General features: G+C 42.2%; 1 protein-coding gene across 1 annotated transcript in view; it reads left to right on the forward strand.

The window, feature by feature from the left end:
* Positions 1-27,178, forward strand: part of LOC148323526 (neuropilin-2-like) — a 78,831-nt gene that overhangs the window by 41,883 nt on the left and 9,770 nt on the right. Inside the window, exons 8-16 of the mRNA XM_088314906.1 lie at positions 3,734-3,878; positions 8,379-8,554; positions 8,803-8,976; positions 10,089-10,233; positions 17,433-17,507; positions 18,325-18,489; positions 21,924-22,192; positions 22,507-22,603; positions 23,992-24,024. Coding sequence (XP_088171032.1) covers positions 3,734-3,878; positions 8,379-8,554; positions 8,803-8,976; positions 10,089-10,233; positions 17,433-17,507; positions 18,325-18,489; positions 21,924-22,192; positions 22,507-22,603; positions 23,992-24,024 — 1,279 coding nt within the window. The remainder of the gene's footprint in view (positions 1-3,733; positions 3,879-8,378; positions 8,555-8,802; positions 8,977-10,088; positions 10,234-17,432; positions 17,508-18,324; positions 18,490-21,923; positions 22,193-22,506; positions 22,604-23,991; positions 24,025-27,178) is intronic.

Raw genomic sequence — 27,178 nt, forward strand, 5'->3', positions numbered from 1 at the left:
ACAACATGTCCTTTGCTTGTGGAAGTTGGCTCTTGTTCCGACCAACCAACAAGCTCGCTGGCCCATGGAAGGACTTGTTTGAAATCCGGTTGCATAAAGAAATGGTCTAATTGCTAAAACGGTAGAGTTTAAGTTGCTCTGGCTCTATAAATACTACGGATTCTCAACTACTGATTTTTAAGGCCCCTGGCAGGTTAGATTAGCACAAAGAGGCTAAAATCTGACTGGACGCCCCACATGCCGGGAATTGTGCAGCCAAGCAAATGTTTGGAATAAACTAATATAATTACAACATGTTGTAAATGTAGGTCAATATTCTGATAATGTCCTGTTTGAGTCAGTAAAAAAAAAAATCCACCACTGATATTAATAGCCTACAAATATTGACTCCAATTATGCGTTAGTGTGCGACGACGTTAACTTGTATATAAACTCGAGGTTGTACGCTGCCAAAGGAACGGAACACCGTGGTGATCCTGGTATCAGCCAGCCGTGTCTTTTTAACATCAGCCCATTAACAAACCTTCACAAAACACACACAGTCCATTAGCTGATTGCTGCCCAAGCATTTTAGAGATTGTTAACAGTAAATTGAGGCAGTTTTAGACCTCCGAGGTTTAGGGGGATGGACACGTCTTGCAGAGCCAAAAACACATTTGTGTGTTTACAAACACCAAGTTTTGCATAAATAATCTTAATGTCTTCAGTACAATAGGCCATCAATTATGATATCCTTTTTCCTGTTCAGGGAAGCTGGAGTGTATTGCAGCTGACCTTGGGCTAAAACCGACTACACACTCCAATGCTCACTGGTCACGGTGCACATAGACAACCATTCACACTCAAATTCACACCAACACACTCACACAGTGCCTAAGGAGAACATCACATGACCAAACTCAGAAAATAGGTGAGCAGCGATTGATCATTATCTGATCGCTTCGGAACTGTGATGTCATTTTCCAGTCGACAGCAAGAAGCAAAATGGCCGCCCCTTCAGACAGCAAAGAACGGATGGATTTTGCTGCTTCATTCATATTCCATAAACACCTTATTAATCAGAATGTCCTTTTTAGAGGAGCGGGGCCCGCGAGAAATTTTTTGACTCGACTTCCCCTGTAATTTCACAGTCAAATAATGTCTCCAATCTTAATCTCGCAAGGTTAATATCTATGAAAGTGTTCAATTTGGTTTGCACCGAACAGAGGTCAGAGTGCCATTCCAGTATTAAATCTTGAGGAAGTTTTTAACCGCTTTATAAAGCCCCCCCCCAAAAAAAAAGCATTAACAGCTCAGCATAAGGTCACTGTGTTAAATATGCACAGTAGCCTTCCACTAAAGGGATTTGCGTTTACTTAAGGGTTGTAAAACAACATTTGTCACAGTGGACGCCATTCTACATTTGCCGCAATGTTTGGTGACCTTGAACAAAGCTCTGTGTGTATTTGTGTACATGAGCTTACCGAGGAAATGTTTCACTGGCCACCGAGGGAAATCAGAAAGCCACCAGCAGCCCCAAAATCCTCAGAGTCCGACTTTATAATTATACTTTTTACACAGTGACACACTCAACACACGCTTGTAATTACAATCCCATTACGTCTTTTGGGGCCTCTTGGCATTTTTCCATCATCTAACTGGCATTGAGGCCATTAGAGGGGCACCGGTTCACCGAGTCTGCCTTCATATCGTAGCGCCGGTTAGGTCGTGGGTTCAATCCCCAGTCGGCCCAGTGGCTCGATCGCTTTGGTGCAATTCCGAGAGCTTCTTTACTCACACTTTTTTTTCACCCCTGAAGGCTTCTGTTGTTTAATGGTTTGGGAGCAGGAAGAAATGACGAATCTGCACGGGCAAAACACTCAAAACAAAACAAGGCAAATGTCTATAAATGAGTGCCCAAGCAAGTAATTACAAGGCCTTTGGCTCTGCCGAATGGGGTTGACTGCACTCTCACCATGTTGATGCTGTAACGGAAGAGCGAGACACAGAGGAGAAACAGCTGTAGTGAAACAACGGGAGGTATTTTACGTCGAGATGAACATGTTATCGTGACGGCGAGACAGAGTGAAGATGTCAAAGTAGAAGCCAGAAATAGGCAGAGAATAGAAAATGAGAAGCCCAGCTGTGTTTGCCTGAACCGAGCCCAACACAGATGACAGCCATAAATGTACATGACGCTGTCAGATAGAGACACAAATATGAAGTCATGATGTCAGATGATGAGAGGAACACTTCTGGCAATGTGAGACCGCATCCAGTTTGGCTTTTTATCTGCTTGTGCGTGTGTGTGTGTGTGCGTGGTTTCGGCTCCGAGGGCACCAGCCGTCGAAAAACACTGTGTGTTCTGTGGAGTGTGTTTAGAAGACAGTTGAGACTGGATGACGGTGGGGGTGTGTGCGTGTGTGTGTGTGTGTGTGTGTGTTTTTTTTCTCTTCCTCACTGCGTGTGAAGAACTAAAGACTGTGTTTTTCTTTGCGCGCGTGTGTGTATGTGTGTTTAACCAAGAGGACGTGAGAAGAGGATGCTTCCCCGCATACTTGCACCCTTGATTTACGACACCCAAGGTTGCCTCAGACTTGATGTTTGTGAAAAGGAACATTTTGGACAGTGCATTTCTGTATGCACCCTGTGTTTGTGCGTGCGCTAACGCGAGAGTATTTATTAATAAATCTTGTCGTGGTGAACAGACCACCGTGAACCATAAATATGTGGCGCGGTGATTAACTGTAGCCTTTATTTTTGCTCCCTCTGATAAAACACGCCAGTGCGATGACTTTGTATATGCAAGGGTTCCACAAACAAGAACAACCAGTGGGTATTTATTATTTTTTTTAACTGCATGCGTGCTTGTCACGTTCACAAAATAATTACTACAGTGAGCTCAAATCACTGGTAACATACAGTCGTCTACATATTGAAGGTCTTTTTCCGGGGTTGTTGAAGAGCTGGAAAGAGAATAATACTTCAGTCTTGAGGGATGCACATGAAAAACCAATAATGTCGTTTTGGGTCTTCTTTAACCAAGCCAATATCGATTTAAACAGACAAGACATTTTGGGAGGGGTTTGCGTTTGAATTTGTTCAGCAAGGCCGTGTTCTAAAGCAAAAAACAGAATTTAATTGTGTTCTTGTGGGAATGTTTGTATTTTACCCACATGCTTTAGTCATACACAGAAATATGCCCCATCTTGAGTTTAATTTTTTTAACAGCTCTTCAAATAAAACAGATTGATTGCGTCTGTGTGTGTGTGAGATTCGAAACGGAGTGTCATAATTGATGACCCAAACATGATTTATTGAGAGAAGTACCACAGAGGTGCACTCAGTACTTTTTTTTTTTTTTTTTTAACATTTTGAGTACTTTGTATGTTTGGTCAGGCATCACTGGAGCCCCAAAATGTGACATCTGTGTAAATTAGATGAAAAGTCCCAAGAAGTGCGTCATACATGGTGAGGACTCCTCAGCAGTTCTGTCTGACTTCTTACCTCTGCCAAGAAGTTTAAATTTGTCTTATCGGGACCTACGGGGGCTTATGGCTTCTCATTGCTCTCGTGTTGTTACTTTCAACGGATGAACGCACATTTGACTCCATATAATTTGTTTTGACAGTGACGTACCCATTCAGATAACGCCCCTTGTATCGTTATTCCGGACTCCCGTATGAAATGTTCTTGTTGAATCTGTTTCAGATGTTTGGCTATCCTGATTCCTTCTGCTCGTCTATCTCCGCAGGTTTTCCATGCAAACACCGACGCCTCTGAGGTGGTTCTCAATCGGATCCCGCAGCCGGTACTGGCCCGCTTTGTGCGAATTCGACCTCAAACGTGGAAGAATGGCATCGCTCTGCGGTTTGAGCTGTACGGCTGTCAGATTACGGGTAAGAAAGACGAAGCATCTTTTTTCAAGGGGAGCTTAACTGAGGTTTTCCGGCCAATCTCCCCGAGGGGCTCCTGTAAAAACATGCTCGTAGTTTTATAGGGGTGATATAGTGGCGTTAACATTGGGTCACAAGGTGGGTCGCTGCAAGAACAACTCCCTCCGAAAACATTTCCTGTGAAAACCATGAGTATCAATCTTTTTTATTTCTCTGCTTTCATATCATCAATTTTCCCGTCTGTCGATTCGCCCAAAGTTTATTTTCATACTTTTCTGCTTTCCATCATTTATTTCTCTCATTTTTTCATGCTATCCACACCCACTCTCATGCGCTTTCAAACTCTTGCCCTCCCTTGTTTCTATCCATATCCTCCCTCTCAGGCTCCCACACACACACTCACACGCACGCACGCGCGTACACACACACACACACACACACACACATGAAAACCCAGTCGGTCCTAATAGAATAATACTAGAGTGTGATGTGTGGGTGATTACATCAGAGAGTAACGGGCTCTCGGCTTTCATCTGCGGCCCTGGCAAACAAACGGGATTTCAACCAGCATAATCAGCTCAATACTATAAATAGATAAAACTTAATTAGAGAGTCTGTGTTTGTGTGTTCGACAAATGGTAAAGGGGCAGGTTTCAATCAGTCTGTGTGCGTGTGTGTGTGTGTGTTTCTTTCACTGTATCATTATTAGGTTAGGTCCTCTCACTGCTGCCATTGTGGTGGCCATCGAGAGCGACAGATAAGCTCTTATCTAGGGGGGCTATTTCGGCACCCACACAAGCTGCAATCACACCCTAACAATATGATACTGTGTGTGTGTGTGTGTGTGTGTGTGTGTGTGTTGTCTTATTTCACTACCTGAACTTGAACTACTTTAGTCATTTGTGAGATGCTCGCCATTTCTTTTGGTCACTTCCAGTGGGACAAGGGTCAGCTTTGATAGCAGTCATCAACCAATACATAGCAGTGAATATTTTTATGTTCAGGTACAGTTTGAGGAGAATGGTTAAAAAAAAAAAAACAACTAACTACGTCAGTGTGGAATAGGTAGCGCTAGTGACTCGTCGGCTCCCACTAGTGGTACGTACGAGAAAGAATCCCGACCTAAATAAAATGTAAGTTTAATACTTTTGTGTTTTGTGATTCCCTCGTGCGTTCTATAAAACAATTACATGAGCATACCTTCTTGTTTTGCGTGCTGTTCGTAACCTTGAAATCTTATATGTTCGTAAACTGAAGCCCTTTACTTGATCGTCCCTCAAAGAAAATCATTTATCAAAACTACAAATCTAAAACAAATAAAACGTTCTTGCCACGTCTTGTCAGTTACTGGAACATTGTGTTAGAATAATATTAAATAAAAGGAATAGTGCATGACATGAACTCTTCTCCTACCCATGACTAACAAGTTACAACCGCACAATTAACTCTGCGGGTGACTGGTCTCACGGAGGCTTGGATTGTTACAGTCTGGGGTGTTCTGATCCCCGTGTGCTTTCCACGTAGACTTGCTCCCGAGCGCAGCATTCCGTAGGATTTTCAACTCATTTTAAACAAGTATGCTTTCGTTCATTTGAGTAGTATAACTGAAAACTGCTTGAATTGTTTTTGCATTTTCTCACATTGCGCAAGCATCACGTGCTACGGGAGAGGGGGATCCAGGCAGTGTCCCGGGATGAATGATCCCAGACCTTCTTGCCCCGCCCAGTCTCTGTTGTGAATTATCTCCAATCCATCAATTGTTTGAGTAAATCATCCATTTTATGAGAAGGCTGCTATGCAAAATCATTTGAAGGCTGACTTCTTTTGCCACATCGTTTTAATGAGCACAGCAAATCTGCTAAGCAATGTCACCCGCAAGTAGCAACGTAGTATCTTTTGTTTCTTTCCCCAGATGCCGACATATTGACAAACATGCACACAGCCTATCACAGTGCCCGTGGGGATGCGATAACGCCCTATGCAGGCCTATAAAGGCGCCCATAAAGCAGTCAGGCAGTGACATGCCATTAACTTAAATCACACTTTTATGTCTCTCGCTCTCCTTTTTTCTCGCTTTCTTTCCATCCCGTCTCCGTGGCGCTGCTCACTTTTTTTTTCCCCCGCTCATGCGTTTGGCTCCGTCCTATCTCTCGCCTCCACTCTCAGCCTCCGCTCCTGCTCTCATATTTTTTCTTTGCCCTCTCTCATTTTCTCTGCACATCTCTGCTCTTAAATCTTCGCCCGTTACAGCCTCATCCAAGTGTTCATCCCATCCCAAGCCACCACACCCCACCGACCCCTCCTTCACTCCGTCTTTAATCTCATTTTATGTCGACCCTGCAGCATCTATCAGTCATTTGTTTATAGCGCCCTTATCACTCTGCTTGCTGGCTGAAGGTTTTCACGTGCAGGAGAAATCAGTGTGCGTATGCAACTGCAACAGGCCTGATAGTAAAAGTTCAACTTAAGTGTGAGATCTCCATGTACGGTGGAAATAAAAAGTCCAACTCTGTTCAGCGGACCAGGTTTTATTTAATTAATTAACAAAAATTCAAGTAAGACAAATTTGTAAATTTATATTTCAACCAGCAGAATCAGCTCAATACTTTAAATAGATAAAAGTTAATTACACAGTATGAAAATTAAAAAGTGGAACAATGTGGTTGCACAAGTGTGTATACTGTTTTTTTTTTTGTTTTGTTTTTTTTTTAATCTGGGATGCAAATGGATTTAGAATCCAGTCAGCCCCAATGTGCCTTTATTTCAAGTGCCTTCGAATCACCCCAAATAAAATTGAGATGTTCTAGGAGGCTTTTCCAATTTTATTTTATTTTATTTTATTTTATTTTATTTTATTTTATTTTATTTTATTTTATTTTATTTTATTTTATTTTATTTACAAAACTGTTCAAAATAACAGTTAGTGTTTCCACAAAACTTCCAGGCTTCTGCTAGAAAGCAAAAAAAAAAAAAAAAGCATACTAGAACAGCTGAAGTTTATCGGGGATAATTAGAGGCAATCGCATCTATTCAGTTATCTTTACTTCCCTTCACAAAACGATTTCCCCCCGAAAAAATCAGTTGAGTAAAGGTTACAGGTTACATCACAAGAGAATAAAGTTGTGAAATTATTTGTCTTCGTTTAATTTTTCTTAGATCACAAAAAGATTCTCTTTGAACTAGGGTGTGAATACTTATTATTTATTATTTATATCCATTGTATGTGTCTTTTTTTAACTATGCATTCACTCGCTATTTCTGTCATCTCCAGAGATCACGTTCTCATTAGGTCTACTTGTGTGCTGCAGCTGCTCGAACAAATGAAACGATACAAAAAATAACCCGTTAAAATAAACAATATGGTAATTGAACGTTCCCCTTTGGTTTGTATCGCCGGTAGAGGGAGCTTAACCACTGTGTCGGCCGCTGTTGTTGTTTATTGCTGATTCATTATTTACTGCATTGAGGTGCGGCTGCAAACATCACAGCATTAAACATTCATCACCACCAAGACCCAGAGAATGTCACCATCAATCATCGTCACCCTTCACTGTCAATATCCTCCCGCTTTCTTTCCTTCCTTCGACTCATTCCTTCTCTCCCATCCTTCTTTTGGCTTCTAATTTTCTTTTTGTATTTGCTTCCCTTGAAATTCATTTGACCTTTTTGCCCCCCCCTGTCCCCCTTTATGCTTCTTGTCCTTCTGCCCCTCTAATTTCTCGCCTCCTTCTCATGCTCTCTTTCACACATCATCATATCTCATGTCATATTATCATCGCTGTCATTTAAAATAAAATTCAATTCTTTTAGCACTCTCCCTTTTTTTTGCTGCAATTATTATTCATGAATGTAAGTTTGGGATTCTCGTTTGGCTCAAGCACATTTCTCAGTCTAATAAACCGCGTCGCTTTGATAGCGCCACACTTTTTATTTTGTTCTTCCATTTGGGACTCGCGTTCGCATAAAGAATCTTGTCGCTCGGCGGAAGTTTTGCGTCGACTTTGTAGCCGCATGAAGGCAAAATGCTCTGACGGTTTGATGGAAAACCGTTCAGAGGAGCTGCAAAGTGGAACATTAGTTTAAAAAGAGAAATCACACAAGAATTTTCCCCCTCCGAGATCAAGCCTGCACCCATCTGTCAGCTCCATCGATACCTCCTCGCCTTTCCAAAGCTGGGCGGCGCTGGACCTGATCCAATCTGACATCGGATGCGATGCAGCCTGCATCCAGAACATTGTGTTAGTAATTATTGGAGAACAAAGCCAATAAGGATCAAAACAACCCTGACTTGGTCGTCTTGAAATAGAAAAAGAAATAAGAACAAACACAGAAAGCGTCTTCTGTCTTATTGCAGACTCATTTAAATGGCGAATGAGCAAAATTGCATTTCCCCCACGTACAGATGTAGTAAAATGTGCTTTGGTGTTGCGGAAAATCCCATTTTAATTTTTTTTTATTTTTATGACGACCAACTTTCATGTGGATTTTGCCTCCTCTATTCAGACGCTCCCTGCTCAGAGCTGCAAGGCATGTTGTCTGGACTGCTGGCGGACTCGCAAATCTTGGCCTCCTCCATGAGGGACATCCACGGCTCCATGGGCGCAGCCAGACTGGTGGCCAGTCGGTCGGGATGGTTTCCCAACCCGACACAGCCCATCGCCGGAGAGGAATGGTTGCAGGTACTTTGACTTCTTCCGTTTGACCGCTTTATTACAAAGATGAGCCATAGTGATTCCAGTGCCTGGATGGATGGATGATTTGTCCATCGGTTGGTTGTTCGGTTACCAGAACCGTATTCGAATATCGTCGAAAAGTCTATTTATTACCGTAGGCCAATGAAAAACTGAAAGTGTTCGCGCATTTTTTCATCGTTCTGCTCTGTGGAACGTGAATAAACAATCGATCGCAACAATATTTGTGCTTGCAGGTGGACCTGGGCGTGCCCAAGATGGTGCGCGGCATCATCACGCAGGGTGCGAGAGGGCTGGAGGGCAGCACCAGCGCCGAGAACCGAGCTTTTGTCAGGAAGTACAAATTGGCTCACAGTATGACTGGAAAGGAGTGGACGTACATCATGGACAGTAAGACGGGCTTTGCAAAGGTAAAGGTTGATGATGTTGGTCTTCTACATCTGCACTCGTGTAGACTGATCATCTTTAAACTGGAATTATTGCTCTGTCACAACAATAATCCTACTCAAAGTCCGTGAGCGCTCTTCTCTCCGGGTTTGCCTAAGGGAGCTGATTTTTCTTCACAGCTAATAAGTGATTTGTGAGAACTTTGAAATCCTGCCATGCAATTCTTGGGAAATTATATATATTACCGCCTTAATAATTCAATTTAATCACGGTGCTCCACATTGAGTCTTGGGCACTCTCTCTCTCATTCTGTTTTTTTTTTTTTTTTTTTTGGTCTGTCTTTCATCCTCTCGTTCACTCATCCCCTACTCCGCTCTCATGGGTGTAATTAAAAATTGTCTGCCGTGCATCACCACTCCACACTGCTGGCAGTCGAAGGCGCTGTGAGAAAGGACGCTTTAAACTCTCCTCACTGAGGAGACTCTGTCTTTAAGAGCTGTAATGGTACTACTGAGTGTCTGGCTTTTCTGCTGTTTTCTCTCATCTGCCTGTCGTTTTAAATGAGCAACCTGGGAAATCCGTCGTGTGTTTTTCATTTTTTTTTTTCTCATTTTTGGATACGGAGAGGACAAAAGATAGCGTTGCGTTCATCAAGCTAATATTGTCGTTTTGCACAGAATTGCATGCTGGGTGACGCGGCGCTGTCGAACCACTTTGATTGACAATCAAAGGCCTGTGTCTGTTTGTTGTTATTTTTATGGCACATGTCGTGCTGTGCCGGGAATCAATAGTTATCCGCGGGACCATGTGACTTAAGGAGGACGTCTGCGATATTTTATGTTTTATTTCTCTTGACAGTTTTACCTGCACTCTCCAAAATAGCTGTGAATCTATAGACACGCTCTTTTGATAGCAAATAGCAGAAGGATCTGGACTGTAACAGCTGACAGTCAAGCAAGCGTCTGTCATCGGCTCAGGCAGATTTTCTTGTTGACTGTCCTCTCCGCTGAGCAGCACAAGTGTTTATCCACATTTACCTCCTAGAAAAAAAAAATGCCCCAAAAGGAAACGATCAAATTGCATCAAATCGAAGCCATAACATCAACCTGTCCTTGTTATTCTTCCTTTCTGCCAGATTTTCGAGGGCAACAGCCACTATGATACGCCAGAAGTGCGACGCTTCGATGAGATAATAACGCAGTACATCCGAGTTTTTCCCGAGAGGTGGTCGCCTGCTGGAATTGGCATGAGGATGGAGGTCCTCGGTTGTGACCTGCCAGGTAAGAGTATATGACAAACGCTAAGATGATTCATATCTCGACACATTCGCAAATAATTTCAGATTTGGATTAAAATCACCTCAATGTGTCACCATTGAGTGTTTTTATTTTAACACTTGTGCAGTTGCTATTTTCTTGTTTATGTTTGCAGTCCTGATATATGAGCTCTATGTGTGTGTGTGTGTGTGTGTGTGTTTATCTTTTACAAGCTTTTACTTTCCGCTGGTGAAACTGCGCGCCGTTAGGTTAATCATCGTTCTCGATGGGCATTTGCAACATGTCTGGACACGGATTATCATGTCTAGGTCAGGGGGGGGCTTGCGCCAGTCCTTGCCATCTGTGTGCATGCCTATATTGTGTGTTTGTTTTGGTAATCGCATGTAGAAAAGTGTGTCGGGAGATTTCAATGCATGTTCCTTCTTCTACTTTTTCGGAACAAGTCTTTGGTTCAGAACAAGACGTCACATTGGACGACGAACCAAATTGAAGACAGGATTTTCAAATTCAGCTCCTTTCAACCCTTCGGTCTGTACTACAAATAAATAAAAAAAAACAAACACTTCCTTGCTCTTGTAATGGATAAAAGCAATATGTTGCAAAGGCCGCGTTAAAAATGCAGCTGTAATGCCGCACTCCTTTCGCCGTGATGGGCCGGTAGACGTTAGTGCTGCAGTCATATTGTGACATGTGACAGGTGAAGGAAACCAATGGACGAGAAGTGGCCAGTTGCCTTTAAGTGATGGCAGAGAGGAGGTGACCGCGAGGGAGAGGCGGAGAACTTAAGGGAACCGTATATTCTAAATGTGTCAGGGCTGGCCGGCTGCCTGAACGCGGCGTTTCAAACACTACAAATCCGGATCATGAATTTGATGTTAGTTATCATGGAATCTTAACTCATTTTGCCATTGACGGCTAAAAACGTCCAAATTCGTTTAGTAGTTAATATTTCATCAATGGTCTACTTTCGATTTTGTGGGACCACTTTTCTGTTAGCATGACGGTGTTCCAGTGCTCAAAACAACGTCCATAAATGCAAAGTTGGATGAGTTTAGTGAGGAACGTCAATCACACACTTTTCGGATTGTCTAAAACAGACATTGTGAGTCAGTCAGCCCTCTCGTTCAACATGGATATCGGTATTGATGTCATAAATGAGCTCCTGCACGAATGAACAAAAAAAAAAATCCCCACAGGCCCACTCCAACATCTTGTAGATGATTTATTTTTCCAGGTGAGCGGAATCAAACAGGGGACTCGCTCTATATTTTCTCTCAGTTTCACTTCATTTGCTGTGACGAGTTATAGCCTGACATCTTTTTCTGCGGACATTACAACCAAGAGCGCCATCCAAATTGATCTCTTGACTATTGCAGTTGTTTAATAGCCGTTCTGGGTCTGCTTGCCAGATGTTTGCCGTCTGGATGTGATCATGGCTTCAGACATGATAACAGCAGCAACGCTCACATTTTTCACGGCAAAAAAAAAAATTGCTCCTGTTACGGGATCGTTTAACAAATTGTCTTTTCACTTTTCGTTGTCAGTTTTCATCGTCTTAAAGCGACGGTACATTAGGCGACGCTCAGAGAATGGAACTGAAACCCATGACCTCGCCAGCCATGCAGTAACAATCCTTTTTTTTTTTTTTTAAGTGCTAACAATAAAACAATCATGTTCCCATGACGTTGTTGATATGGTTGGCATAGTTTTTCATTGTGTATGTCTATGCTACAGATAAAATATTCAACAGCGTGTATCCGCTCCAGTCCGCTGAGCACAGCTGTTTACATATGCAGCCGCCACGGCAAATAAAAAGACATTCAAGTGGAGGGGAACTCTCCCATAAACGCAAAAGTCTTTGTGTGTTAAACAAGTAGATGCAGTACAACAAGAAAACCCAAGTAGAACATGCTCAAAACCACTCTTGTAATTGCTGGTTGTTTGTGGTATACGCTTGATCTTTCAAAGTTCCAATTATATAGAATACAAGTGGATTATTTACTGCAGCCGACCGCTCCCGCCGCAAGGATCAGTGCCATCTTTAGGCTGTTTTTTACGTTCTAAATTATGTGTAAGCACTACTACGAACTCGACGTACTTGAATTAATTTGACAAATGAACGTAGATCCATGTTTAGGACAAATGTCAAGAGAACCATGTGAATAATAGACGGAAACCTCTCCCAATGAGGCAAAAGAACGAATCACTTCTATAGTTTTTGTCCGTCTCTAAAAAAGCAGCTGCTGTAATTTTTGCGTCTCGCATTGCATCTCAAATATCCTGGAAAAAGTCCAGAAAGCAAATGCTATTCCATTCTTTCACCTTTGTTGTTTTCATATTTTACAACCAGGTGCCCTCACCTCATGGCCTCAGGGTGGCAAAACAATTAACTGCTATAAAACAATCCTGCCAGCCAATTGCAATCAAGAAATACGAGGGTATGCGTACTTGGTTCTTAGTGGCTGTGCTCTCATTATTTCACCAAACACTCATTTGAAGAAAACAAGACCAAAGCCACAATATTATTTTCACCGGGCTCATTTTCATCATTCACGCTCGCGATTGAGGCAATATGTAGTTTAGACTATTGGAAGCCACCAGATTCGGTCATTATTGAAATGCTCCAGCAAGCAGAACATCTGCATCACTTTTACTCGCCACCTTATTTTTGGCAGGCTGACAGGCGAATGTGTACATACGCATGCCACCTGTTTGAATAAACAGGTTTTATTCTCGTCTAAATGCTCACGCTCTCGTTTTAGCTGAAAGCAGCGATGTGATGGCGAGGCCGCTTGAGGGATATAACTGCAACACAAATGATGGTTTGAGTCTCGCTCGTCACTTGTCATACACGATGACAATGCCAACGCGCACAAATCATATTAGATACTGTATATATATATTTATATATTTTTGTTTTTTTTGAGGGTGGGCATGTTACCTAAGGACAACTAGTTAGAGGCCTCCTACTGTTAGCTTTGAGCATCTTACGTCTTGTTCATGGATCAGTGGTCAGATTTCCACATGTGTAGTCAAAATAAAGGGTAAATAACGTCAATAAGTATTTAATGAGTATTATGATCGTGTATGACGTCTTAGTGGCTTTGGTGAGTCAGACCGTTTAAGTTTGCATGCGCACACACACACACATGCTCCTCATTTGTGACAGATACCGCATTTTGTCATTCCAGGTTTCCAGTTCAATTCAGAAATTAGCTCTGTATGTGTGTGAGTGTGTGTGTGTGTGTGTGTGTCCACCATCGCTGATAGCTTTTACATGTGAGACATGGCTCGGTTCCAGATATATTCATGTGATTGCTGGAATATAGCCTCAGCTTTGAACACACTCACTTCCAAGTGTCTCTCTCTGCCGGTCCTACCTCACTGCTCCTTGTTTCTTTGTTTCCGATTCAACATACGTGACTTTAAGAACATTAGTTTTCTAATAATAGCAAGTAACAGTAATTACATACATGTATCACACCAGTCTAAAGCAGGGGTGGGCAAACTACGGCCCGGGGGCCACATGCGGCCCGTTAAACGTTTTAATCCGGCCCGCCGAACTTGAAAAAAAATGAATGGATAAACCTTGTTCATGTTTTATTTTCTAAATACTGAGGTGTGTCACAGACGTGTCAAATTTTAGAACCCATTGTGGCCCGCCACTCAAAAAGTTTGCCCACCCCTTGTCTAAAGTATTCTGTGAAGTGTTATGTACAGTGAGAAATGGAATACAACTTGTGTTATCCACCATGAATGTAAGGAAACTCTCTGTAAGCGCGCTATATGTAGATAGTGTTGCGTAATCATCAGCCTTCAGCAGATTCCATTAACTCCAAGATGCGAGCTGCTGTATAGCAACAGGTATAAACACATGACAAGGAATGGAAACTAATGTCAGCGTAGGAGGTCGAGTCGAGTGAATGTGTGTGGCTTTGCCCGCTCCATCTCACGGCCCTCCCTTTGCATTCCCTCTTCATCACAAGGCCGTAATCACTCGCATCTCTGCCAAGGCTCCTGTAACATCCCCCCACCACACGCAGACACACACACACAAACCGCAACCTCCACACCTTCCCTTCACTCCCGACCTCATTACTCGGAAGGACTTTTTAGCCCTCTCGTCTTCATGCTACTGTACGGGACCATCTGTCGTTCACGTGTTTAGAACTTATCCTTTAAACTTTGTTCCAACAATATGTAGTTTATGTCGTCAGAAAGATGGTATCCATTAGCGATTAAACGTTTAGAATGGGAAAATTTGACCAACAGAATTCAATTGCTACCGTTTGAAATCGTTGCATCCTTGAATCGTATCACATTTTTGAAGGCAAAATGTGGACATTCATTGACTAAACTTGTTGTTGGTTACATTTTCTTTCACATCAAAGTTAAATACTGTAAAAGAAATGTGCAACTATGTCAATGACTAATAAATGTCACTGATGAAACAAATCTATCATATGAAGTCATGTCTAGTCTAGGAAGTTATATACAGTACTTGAAGACATGTCCTTGTTAAAATGTGATTGACAGGCGACGTCAAAGCCACCCTGGGTCAATAGCATACTTAGTGTAATGGTTTCTGCAACACTTCAACTCATTTCCTGCGGTTCTCTGTGATTGTTAGCCATTCACTGCCAGAAGCGTCTTATTATCTTGATTGTGAGCAAGACACTTCAAGTTGACAATTACAAGCGTACACTTTGTGCTACACAATGGGCCAGTGAGCAATTCAGTGTCATTGGTCTCCCATTTTTTTTTACACACTGTTGGATTTCTCAGTATTATCTGTCCATTAATACACTTGTACTCATCTATTAAACGGTCTAGATAGACTGCTAACCATATTTTAATTCAGCATTATCCACAAAAATTGTAATTCCTTTTTTTTAATTCCTTCATTTAATTCCTGTTTTTAACTAATCTTTTAGCACAATTCATCATCATGACTAGTCTAAAAAAATCAATATATTTAGCTGTTTTGGTTCTTAAAGTTGCCTTAAATTACCACGTAATAATGTTGCCAAAAGGAATACTGACTTAGACCATAAACAAAAATGTCATTGAATCTTTGTCACAAACAATTAAAGTATTCGCAGTATTCGCTCTTTGTCAGACACACACACTCACGCACACACACATCGAATGGGTAGTCATTATTTAAGCAGACAGAGGTAGATTTATACTCCGAGCTCTTTCCATAATTGAACAGTTCTCGTCTCTCTGTTTCCGCCTTAGGCTGCTTAGTCAGCAGCTTTAGAATGAGGCCTGAGGCTGAGGGTGTGTGTGTGTGTGTGTGTGTATGCGTGTATGCGTGTATATGTGTGTTTGTGAGGACCCAACACCTGTTTCTCACTTTAAGTTGCACGACTTCTTCTCTATGGTAGAAAAGAAACATAACCAACAACCTAAACAATTCAACACATTTTAATAATTCAGTTGATTGGATCATGCATTGGTGTGCAACCTGATTGTGAGAATCAAATTGATAGGAACAAAAAAATCAAGCAGATGAAATGGAGCTTGAGAATAGGTTTGACAAACGCTGTGTGTGACCATTAATTTGGAAGGTGACGCTGAGACACTTGAATAGGTTATGTCTTTCATGTCTTCATGTCTGTCTGCCCTTCCCCATGCTCACTTCCTCTTTCCCCTCCTCAAGGGGGGGGGGGTAATTACAGAGGTAAAGGGCACCAAATTAAAAGCTCTTAATGTCATCTGCCGGGAGCTAGTTATCCTGTGTTAATATCTATAGTGACAATTTACTTGTTCCTGCACGCTGTGCATGTGTGTGTTAAGGACTGTAGTCGAAATGTTTTTTTTAACTGCAAATCCTTCCACTGTGGTTATAATCGACAAAAAACACAAGGTAACGAGTCCAATAATCAAGCATGGGACTTCAAAGATCTTCCAGAAACCTTCATATGATCGGTCGAATGAGTAGTAGGTGCGAGCAGCAACCGAGAACAGCCCGAAAAGTGAATGAGTTTGGAGGCAAAACACACAGCGAGTTGACTACTGAAAAAAAAAAAAAAAGAATGACATCATCGATTAAATGACGTCAATTTAGCCTCGACGACAACAAAATCTAAAGTCATTCAACCCCGACGATATCTATCAGATATCTGTGGGGCTACAAAGAGTGACCTGCGAGAGACAGTATGACGCCATGGAGCGTCCAAACTGTCGGAGAATACATAGAAGGAAATGTGGTGAAAAACACTCGTGCGGATTTTCGATTGTCAATATTGAACACGGTTCACAAACACACCACCCAATACACCCACACCACAGGATCGTCACTCAGGATTATCTGTTAGACACAATCAGGTATTTACCAATTAAGCTAATTGCACCACTTAACGCGTAACAATCTTGAATCGACTGCGTCAACAACTCCAACAATCCACACAAAGGAGGAATGGTCATTCCCCAACCACTTTTGTTGGCTACGTATCAAAAATTCTAACATTATTTTCACAAATCATCAAGTGAGTTTTAAAAACTCTCCGTCCAAACAGTAAATGCACAAGCGTCCGTGACATATGGCTTGGTGTGTTCCGGGTGCCGCCAGCAAGTGAGACGCTGTGGCTGAAAGAACTTATAAATGAGACATACAGACGACATTCAGCATTCCTCAGGAAAGCGAGAACAAAGTCGTTTACGCTTCACTTTCTGTGCAAAAAAAATATATATATACCTTTTGAGGAGCTGTTAGGCTTTAAAAAAAAAAAAAACGGGGAGTGAAAGACAGTCGATAAGAGCCAGTACTTTCCTGAAACTAACTTGGTGAAAGGGAGCAGATAAACATATGTGGCCACTTCTAGCAGTGTGTATGCGACTGTGAAAGGGGGAGCAGGTTAAACATTGGGTGGGTGTTTAGAGAAGCAACGATGGAAAAGTGGTTATCACGGCCAGTTTACTGACAAAACCCACAGCTGATGCGTTGCTGTTTGCACCACTCTTTGATTTATCCTACACCCGCTGACACCAAGGTCGCCGTGAGTGCGCCATCTATCATATATATGTGTATATATATGTGTGTGCGGGGCAAGTACAGAATGTACTGAGATGCACTTTAGATTAAACATCATTACATCAAATAAACTGGTGCTCGACGGTAAATATTATTTCGTGTTACGTAATGCAATTGTGTGATGACTACTATTTACAATTTTACACGTTGTTCTTGTTTGCAGAGAGAACCACCGTGCCTGACACAGCGACCCCCACCCTGCCCAGGGTGGAACAGTCCACTGCAGCAATGAGACCTGGTAAGCACGCACACGCGCGCACACGCACACTCGACATTCATGCAACCAGCCCATACGGCGTTGCACTTAAGGTCAATCTGCTGATGTCATTGTGCACCACTGGGTTGCTGCGCTTTGAAGTCTGCTGGAATCAAAAGTCCCTGATGAAGCTCTGTGGGAGTGAAAATAGGATCTCACACGCACCAGACCTCACATCCTCTCTCACACACACACGCACACACACAGGCTTCAGATGAATATGACAGAGTGCGGGTTCTCTCGGGCAAGTCGTCTTTCTGGATAATGCTATTTTATTGCATTTAAAAGCGCATACATTTTATTTCATAAACTGTAATACATTTTATTCCATTTCCTTCATTGTCCTTTTTCTCTCGCTGTTTTAGTGAAATATTCATGCTTGTCCTATTTCATTGAAACGTGATGATATACTCTCATGAGCGCTGAATATCTATGAAAGCGGGATGTCTCCCTAAACCCTTTGCAGGGAACTCATCGTATATTCAGGGCACATATACTGTACCTGCTGGGATTCACCAGTAGTGACTTTTTATATTTAAATACGTTTGGTATTATTTCAAGATTTTTACGGGTGTCTTTGTTACGGTCAGATGGTTAGACATGCAATGTCAATTTGGAACATGAGTTTAAGTTACCAAATATGGTTCCCTGCCAGCTACCACACGATTTAGCCAAGCCAGATGTGAGGACGCAGAGAAAGAAAAGAGGGAAATTGGCGTAACATGACGTGAAAGATGATTTTCCTTTTTTGTGAAAATCAAAGTCGACCGCATAAATGTGTTTTTTGTGTGTGTCGTAGCCACCACTCCATCGCTGTGGGCCGTGTGTGACTTTGAACAGAGCCTGTGCGGCTGGTCTGCGGATCCCCAATCAGGTGTCAGCTGGTCCTTGCACACCGCCGGGAGCAGGGCTGCCGGTCATAGCCCACATGAAACCAGGCTGGATCTGACACTGGGATCAGAGAGTGAGTACTTACATGTGTGCCATATGCCTTTTAAGAGCGTTGACGACGGAGATTTCCGTGTACGATAGGGGTGACCCCAGGATACCTGGCTGACTAATCCAGATTTCAATCTTGATTTGCTGCCTTTAAGCCTTGTTATCTTGTGAGAAAAAAATTCTAGAATCACAGACATATGCAAGTTTAAAAGAGCCATATTTTTATTTATTTATTTTTTATTTTATTTTTTTTTTATTTACAATTCAAAACCAGCCTCCTCTCGAACGACGTAAATGTATTAGGTTGCCCGTTGATGGCGGGATCAATAACACATTAATGCGCAGGGGGCCGATACTTTGAGAAAGGTCAGCGCACCACCTCGAATATGAAAATATTGTTCTGTATAACGGGTGCCAACTTGTTGTAACAGCTCACTTGGTGTACCGTGTAATATGGTTATGAAGCGAAGGACTTTGAGCACAGCGGTTAGTGCGTTATTCTAACGAGCTTAACTAGCTCTTCTCTGCCCGTCAGTGGGCTACAGGAGCCATATTTTTGGAAAGTCCAACTAATAATCGGCCTGACCCAAAAACTCGATTTTTTCCGATTTATCACCCAGCCCAAACTTTTTGTGACAGTCTTATCTTGTCTCCTCCGCCATTTATTGACTGGACTGATTTTGAGGATACCGTCATCCAGCTCGGCATCCAGTTCATTCATCCTCTTCTCATCCATCTGTGTTATCACATCTTCTCGCAGACTTTTTCCTGTTTCTGTCACTTGTGCTGTTCACATGTGTTCATCTTTATTAAGACAGCCTGAGGTATCCTCCCCCGTTTTATCCATCAGCCACACACTTGCCGCATCACCCGACCCTCCATCCAGACACACACGTGCAATACTTACTGTCCTCTCACACACACACACAGGGCCCACAGCGGTCAGATAAATCAGATGATGGCTTTGACAGAAGTGCAGCCTTAGCTCTCCAGCTCTCCCCGAGGCTTCTTGCAGACACAAACGCACATATTTAACCACTCAAGGTGGGTCGGCCCACTCGAGAGCCCCCGCCTACACACAGACATGACCTTGGCATATACCAAGGCTTTCCGTTTGCGTATCAAAGCCAAACACTTTACGGTTGACTGCACAGCTGCTACGTGAAAAGACAAGGCTGCACGTGCATGCGTGTGCGCGCGTCCAGGCCTTTCTGAGAATGCGAGTTTATGAGAAAGTGCATTTTGCCGTAAGACATGGAGGGAGAGAAAGTTTCCTCTTAGACAGCAACATGACATTAAGTCGTGTTCTACAGCCACATGTGCGCAAGCGCCCTGTCTGCCAGCTGTCTCCCGATGCTGATCAAAACCTTGCACTTGTCACTGAAAGCTCTTTTAGCGGCTCTAAAAGGGAAAAGCCCGACCTGAACAGAACAGAGCTCAGAAAGGATCCTTTTGATCTCCGATAGGCCATGACTGAATTTTATACCCTGGTGAGATTTTCATAGAAAGAACCTCTCCACGGTAGACATGCCTGTAATTGAAAAGCAAAAGAAAGGAGTTTATAAAAGCAGCAAAAAGCCACTCACGGCCACTGACTGGGATATCAATTTGAAACACCTAATACATTTGCTTTGAATTGCTTTAGGTCGAATAGGTGTCAGCTCTCTCTGGGCGTCTTATCTTGCCTTTTCAGACCTGAACACTATTTTGTCCTGTAATTGTGTCACCATGTATTAATTATAACAAAGTTCACACGAGTGGCTGCAAGTCTGATTACTCTGTCGACTCATGAATGTGACCTTGACATGAATTCAAAAATATGTAGTGCCGACAAAAATGTGTGAAATAAAGTGCTCTAGTAGAATATAATTGAATGTGGTAGTTCTCGCTTATTTTATCATTTGAAGAAAAGTACAGGGTGTCCCCCCCCAAAAAAAAAATGATAATGGAAATATGAATATCCCAGTAACTGCAAGTCTGGGGGAAAACCCCATCTTTGAATCAAACTACTGCTGAAATAAATGAACTTGAGATGCACCTCAAATACAGTAGATTTAAAAAGTCTACACACCCCCGTTTACGATGCCAGTTGTCACATTCCCAGTTATAAGACAGTGTCCATTATCTCAGTTGTTTGCTTTCTTCTCAAAAAGATTTTATTTTATTCAATTGAGTTGTATACGTTATAGGTCACATTACTGGTGGATTTTTTTTAAAAATTTATTTATCTTTGAATATTTTTTTTAAAGATCACAAAAACACGGCATTTAAACGTGGTTGTGTAGCTTTTTAATATTCACTGCGTATCACTCCAGTCAAATCTCGCGAGATTCCGCGTGCACAAAAGCACCCACTAATCTTCCCAAATACAAACGAGATGCTTATCATTTCACTCATACACAAAAAAAAAAACTGAGAAATGAGAAATGAGCTGCACAACTACAAATGATGTGAACATGCATCCTCACGTGAGCACTAATACACTCCCTCCGAGCGTCTCCGCCTAGTCTGCCCGTGGAGAGTTGTTAATTAATTCTCTTCCTTTGTATGTTGGCCAAGATCAAAAGCACGGAGAGGAGGAAAAAGCAACTTTTTCCCCTCCTAAGTGTACTTAATGAGCAACTGTAATTTAGGTCTCCTTTTTAATGCCTCCAAGTAGAGAAACTGTGTTAACTCAGCCCAAATACATTATTCATTAGCTGCGTGTTGTCAGTGCCGACGCTGATAGATAGATAGCTAACATTAGCTAGCTTGCAGAAGCCAACTGTTTTCTGAAACACGATTTAGAAAACAAGTTGAAGTGTTAACATCTTTTTATATCCATTTGTGTCATAAAGTATGACTTAAATATTATTTAAACAGATTGCTTGGAAGATGATGAATGCCAACAGACGGCTGGGAGACAGCTACATGAAAGCGCAGCGGCTGTCTTACACTGTACTATCTACTACTAATTTCCCCACTGCGCGGTCGTCTTCCAACTATTCAAAAGTAGTGAATTAGTAATCATTTGTGCTATTACTTGTAGCATTAATAAAACTGAGCTGTATATTTGTCTGCATTCATTATAAGGGCTATGTGTGTGTGTGTGTGTGTGTGTGTTTCCTGTGAGAGCATGCGGATTTGTGTGGCTGTGGCCATTAGTGGCCATGATGAAATGGCGGTTTCATTTGCGGCTTCGCCACATACCGCAGAAGGATGGTGGTAATGTCCTCAGCTCCAAGTAACCACTTCCAGCTGTGAAAGTCAGTCGGGGCTTTTCCACCCCTCGTCCCCCGTGAAATTAAATGCTTTGACCGATTCTATAATGACCTGCAAAAGGCCGGAAACATACACACTTTCGATTCCATTTGGCTTTTTTTATTTAATTTTTTTTTATTCAAGAAAAAAAAAGGATGCAAGTGTAATTTTTCTGAGTGGGTGCACCAGTAATATAATATTGGACCTGCTTTCCTTCAGATTTCTCAGGAAACTACCTCCACCTGGACGCAGGGGCCCACACCCAGCGCAAGCGTGCGAGACTCCTGAGCCCAGAGGTGGCGCCCGAGCAAGGCCCGCTCTGCCTGGTCTTTTACTATCACCTGCAGGGGGAGGCCCTCGGGAGCCTGAGGGTCCTTTTGAGGGACAACGACCAAGATGAGACGCTGCTGTGGTCTGTGAAAGGAGATCAGGGGGCTCACTGGAGGGAGGGCCGCACCATTCTGCCCCAAAGCCCGAAGGAATATCAGGTATGCACTTGAACACCAAACATTGGAATGTAAAGACTATTGAAGTTAAAACGCCACCTTTCCGTGTTTACCAACCTTTACTGAGCCAAGGCACTCATTTTACATGAGAAAAAAAATCTCAAAGAAAAACGTCATAAAGAGTATGCTTAAAGAAATAATGATGATCTTGTCTCATAATTAAACCATTTTTTTTTATCAGGCAGACTGTTTGACACAGCTTATGTGCAGAATCTCATTAGAAATTGACATTCAGGTAGATACAGCTGTAATCCAATTGATCTCACGCGTGCTGTCGGTACGAATTTCTGATGCAGGTGGTGTTTGAAGGCTTTTTTGAGCATCCGACCAGAGGTCACATCAGAATAGATAACATCCACATGAGCAACACGATCAACCTGGAGCAGTGTACACGTAAGTCTTGAAACCTTCGGACATCTCTTTCACCTCAAATGAAAAAGCCAAAGGTTGTCTCTCACCGGAGAGTGAATGCAAGCAATTTGCGATGAGGCAATCTCATTATTATCTTTTGCATTTACAGACATTAAGAGGGCAAAATAAAATGAAACTAGGCCACAAACTGCCATTGGGCATGAGTCTGATTTATCTTTTATTACACATCCTTTAGTTTTTTTTTTCCAGCATCATTCCACCCTGTAATTTTTTCGATTCCCCTTCTTTCTTCTCCTGGTCTCTCATGTTCCCTTTCCGCTCCGTCTGGGTCATCAACAGGCCTTCAAACAACAAATGAAAAGCGCCTGCGAGCAACATTTTGAGGGATGGAGAGACTGTGTGTGTGTGTGTGTGACGGTCTAGAACACACACATACAAACACTTACAAAGTTTGTGTGTGTGTGTGTGTGTGACGGTCTAAAAAGCACACGTACAAACACACACAAAGTTATAACTACTTTTCTTAGTTTGTTTGAAAGCAGGGCGAAGCGAAGCATGGAAAGGTTGACTCTTCCATACTTTCTGTTATCGTTTCATCACTTTCGGTCAGTATTGTCGTGCTCCTCTGCCTCTTCGTTATTAATTCAAGATGTCAAATAACATTTGATATGAAGCTGTAAACTTCAGGCTCCGTTTCAATATTTTGACATCCACTTCCTCTTTCAAACTCGGACATTTTTCCAGCCTTATGTCGTCCAGCATCTACAGAGTTAACAATGAATATATTCAAACACGAAATTCTTGAAAGGACTCTTTTGAAAATGAGGCATCAAATTATTCATTCAGTCACAATTCATAAAATAAAAAATATATAATAATAATAATAATAATACAATCATTTTTATTAAAGGGGAAGTTAAGCCCAAAATGTTCTTCACAAGAATATGTTCTATGCAGGCCCACTCGTCGAAACATGAAAAGCTGCGTCTGCGGAATGTAAAATCCACCTGATTTTAGCTTTCTCAGAGCACGGCCATTTTGTCACTTTTATCTACTGAAAATGATATCACAGTTGTTCCGGGCTCAGCCAATCATGGATCAGCTTCAGAAAACAGGTGAGCCGTGATTGGTCGTTACCTGAGCCCTGAGCAACTGGGATATCATTTTTATAAAAACATGTCCGCTGATGTGTTTTGTATCAAATCAATCTTCTTTGCCTCGTGCCAATTTCATGTTTGCAATGTTTAATGTTGTCGACTTTCGACTCCTCCCATCAATTGTTTGGCACTCGAGAACAACGATGGAAAATATGACGTGCTACACCCTTATAAGCACACAAAGTCACATTTTTAATTCCATTGCATCAATTGTCATTTGGTTTAATTTGTTTATTCTTTTTCTTTCCACAGAGACTTTCCTCCCCTTGACGCCTGACATAACAAGTAAGTTCCTTTTGACTTTTTCTCTGCGTCCTGCTTGTTGCAAAGCTCAGCTTCAAGCCCTATATTACCTCGTCTGTGGAGATCTGATACCATACAAAGAAATACGACGTCTCATTCACACAGAAGCAGATAGAAAAAAATCTCTTCTATGGCTGAATTACGGAACACCAAAGTTAACTGTAAATATGTACATCTGGCATCTCATTTAAAACTCACTGCAATATTCCAGCATGCCTCCCTGCGCGCTGGTTGTGTGTCAGATCAGTGCCTCTCCATGACAAAGCTTCCAAATGTATTTTCAACGGCGTTTGCCAGACTGCTGAGTCTTGGGTTCTGTCTGATATGAATGGTTTTAATCTCTCAGCGGTGTGTGTGATGATTGCGAAAGGAATATCGGCGGTGTTTTTAAATGGAATATTGGCACATCGTCCGCTTGGGTAGGCTACCTGGAAATCTATCATACTCCCTTATATCTGTTTTTTTTTTTTGTTTTTTTGCGGTTTGGGGTTCAAATTCCATTCTCAGCCATGTTTACCACACAATGTTGCGTAATCCAAGACAATTTTCGCTCATTGTTTGTACTAATGCGGCTACATTGAGCTGGAATGGCCGTAGATATTCTAGAAATGTGTTCTTTATCTAAGGGTGACACACACACACACACGCACACATGTCAGCAAATGTAGTCCACACATCATCAAGTTGGCATGACAGGAAAAAAAAAAAAAAAGATCAACTTTTGGCCTTAGTGAGGAACGTCAAGATGTGTTTTCAACATACCAATGTCTAAACTCGGCAGGAGTGTCTTGAAAAGAAACAAACAAGATGCCATTAGTGTTTTTATGTGCTGGCCTTTTGTGAGAAAAGATGAGACACATTGTTTGACTGCTGTCAGCATGGGGGGGTGGGGGTGTGTTCCATTTCTATAAATAGTCAAAACAAAAAGGAACTACAATCAAGTGACTGCTCCCTCGGATGGCCTGTTCAGGCTCATTAACTCTTAATTAAAATTTTGGACTTTAAACACGGAATGTGCTCTCGAAAGTGGATAAGAAATCAATATATTCTTTGGATTGGAAGTATTTGCATTTGTACTTGAGTCAAAATTTAATGAATATACTGGGGGAAAAAATCACTATGTATGTGCTAGATTGATCTTTTTTGTTTGTTTTATTTGAAGGAATAACTTCTCAGTATTTCAAAGTGTCTCAAGTGAAACTGATCGAGAATTAATCTGCCAGTTTCGGTGAAATTCATTAAATCCTGAGCACTGATTATGTTCACGTACAGTAGCAGGCACACATTTGAATTTGTTACATTCAAATCCATTGTAGAAATGCAATCAAGTTATTCATTTGTACTGCTCCTGCTTTCACTCGTCTTCATTAACGGGAGCATCTTAACTCATTCACTGCCAGCCCAGGTTAAAAAAAAAAATCTTTTTTTTGACGTATATATCCGTCAATGGCAGTGAAAGAGTTAAGCAACTCTCCTTCATAGTGCGTTGACAGTACATGGAAGACAAATGTTCTTCGATTGGCTCACGCCTTTTTCTCCCTCACACTCTGCACTCATTTCCTCCACATTTCCTCGCAAAGCTGCAAGCTGCATTTTTTTTCATTTTTTTAATGCATTTCCTTCATCTGCACAAATCCAAAAAGTAGCACAGCTGAACGCATGGAACGAGCATTTCGCGTCAATGTGCAGCAATGCTTTGGCTGTTTGCATCATCCAAAACACTCGGATGAAAAGAAGCCAAAAGGAAAACGATGAGTTCTTTGCATTTGCATTTGTTTGCGGATGAATACTTCAGAGAATACCCGACTTTGTTAGTCACAAAAAATTGATTATCATTGCAAACATTTCTTCTCACCACTGTAAATATTGTCCATTTGCCAAACCGATTTTGAACGAACAAGACAACAATGAAGCACTTATTCCAAATATATATAAAAAATATTCAGAAAGATTTTTTTTTGCTCGTCTCAGAAGGTGAAAGACTCAAGATTACAAATTAAAATGTCTTTTCTTTGAGTCAACCAACCAACCTCACTTTGTCCGTTTTACCCTTGCATTGCTTGAATTCACGCTTTCAAAAAAATTATCATAACAATTGAAAATATGTCGCAATGAAGCATATACGCTGCACTCTGAATTACCGAAATACACATTTTAATAACCCTCCGAGTGAGCCAGTGCACAATGCTCCCCGGTTAGCTACAGTTAGCTTAGCTACATTGCTCTTGCTAACTCTTCCCCTTGTCATTTATTTGTTCTGAATAATTTTTGACCTCCTCGATTTGCGAGAGTCACGCAGGATATTTTTTTAGAGACCTCAGATAATCCGTCTTTTTGCTGAATCGACAACCTGATTGTTGGTACATTTGTACCATGGCTTAGAAATGCTAACAAACGCAGCAAAAATGACAGTCGGTCTTGTTTGTTAAAGCAGGCAAGACACAAAATAAACAAATATTGCTACAAGGACGCTTTTAAAAGCCTCCGCCCCCGCAGTGTCGTCTGCATGCCTGCCTTCCACCGTCACTGACCCAACCAGTAATGTGTCCTCCTGCCCCCCAGGGGGTGCCATGTCTGGGATGGAGCCCACTGTAGACACGGTGGCGGTGCAGACCTTTGCCGCCCACTGGTACTACCTGTTAGCGGGAGGAGGCGCCCTCCTTCTGCTGCTCACTGTAATTGCGCTGGCGCTATTGTGCTGCTGTCGGCACCGCTGGGAGTCCACCAAGACCAGCGGTAGCCACCATCATTCGGTGATGTACCACAACAGTCAGCAGCTAAAGCATCCAAACTGCTTCTACAACCAAAACTCCAGCTGTAATCTCAGCCATAACGCCAAGCAAAAGCCGCCTCAAGCGCAAAACGGGCCAAGCCTGGAGACCACGTTGGTCATCGGACAGGACAAAGACGACTGCTGTGATTCTTCCCAGTGTTGAAACGAGAGAGTCTCGCCCTGTTGCCGAGGATTTCCCGAGTCGACATTTCCATACGCAGACGGACTGATGGGGATGCGTCTTCATTCCCACTTGCTGCTTGGCACTGCGACAATAGTCGGACTTGAGGTGACTTTTAATGGCCCGCATCCACTGAGAGCGTCTTTTGACTATCCTGGCCTGAGCTACTGTTCATCAACCTG

This window comes from Idiotropiscis lumnitzeri, chromosome 14 (assembly GCF_059441095.1).
Source record: "Idiotropiscis lumnitzeri isolate Australia: NSW breed Sydney's pygmy pipehorse chromosome 14, RoL_Ilum_1.0, whole genome shotgun sequence".
NCBI lineage: Eukaryota > Metazoa > Chordata > Actinopteri > Syngnathiformes > Syngnathidae > Idiotropiscis > Idiotropiscis lumnitzeri.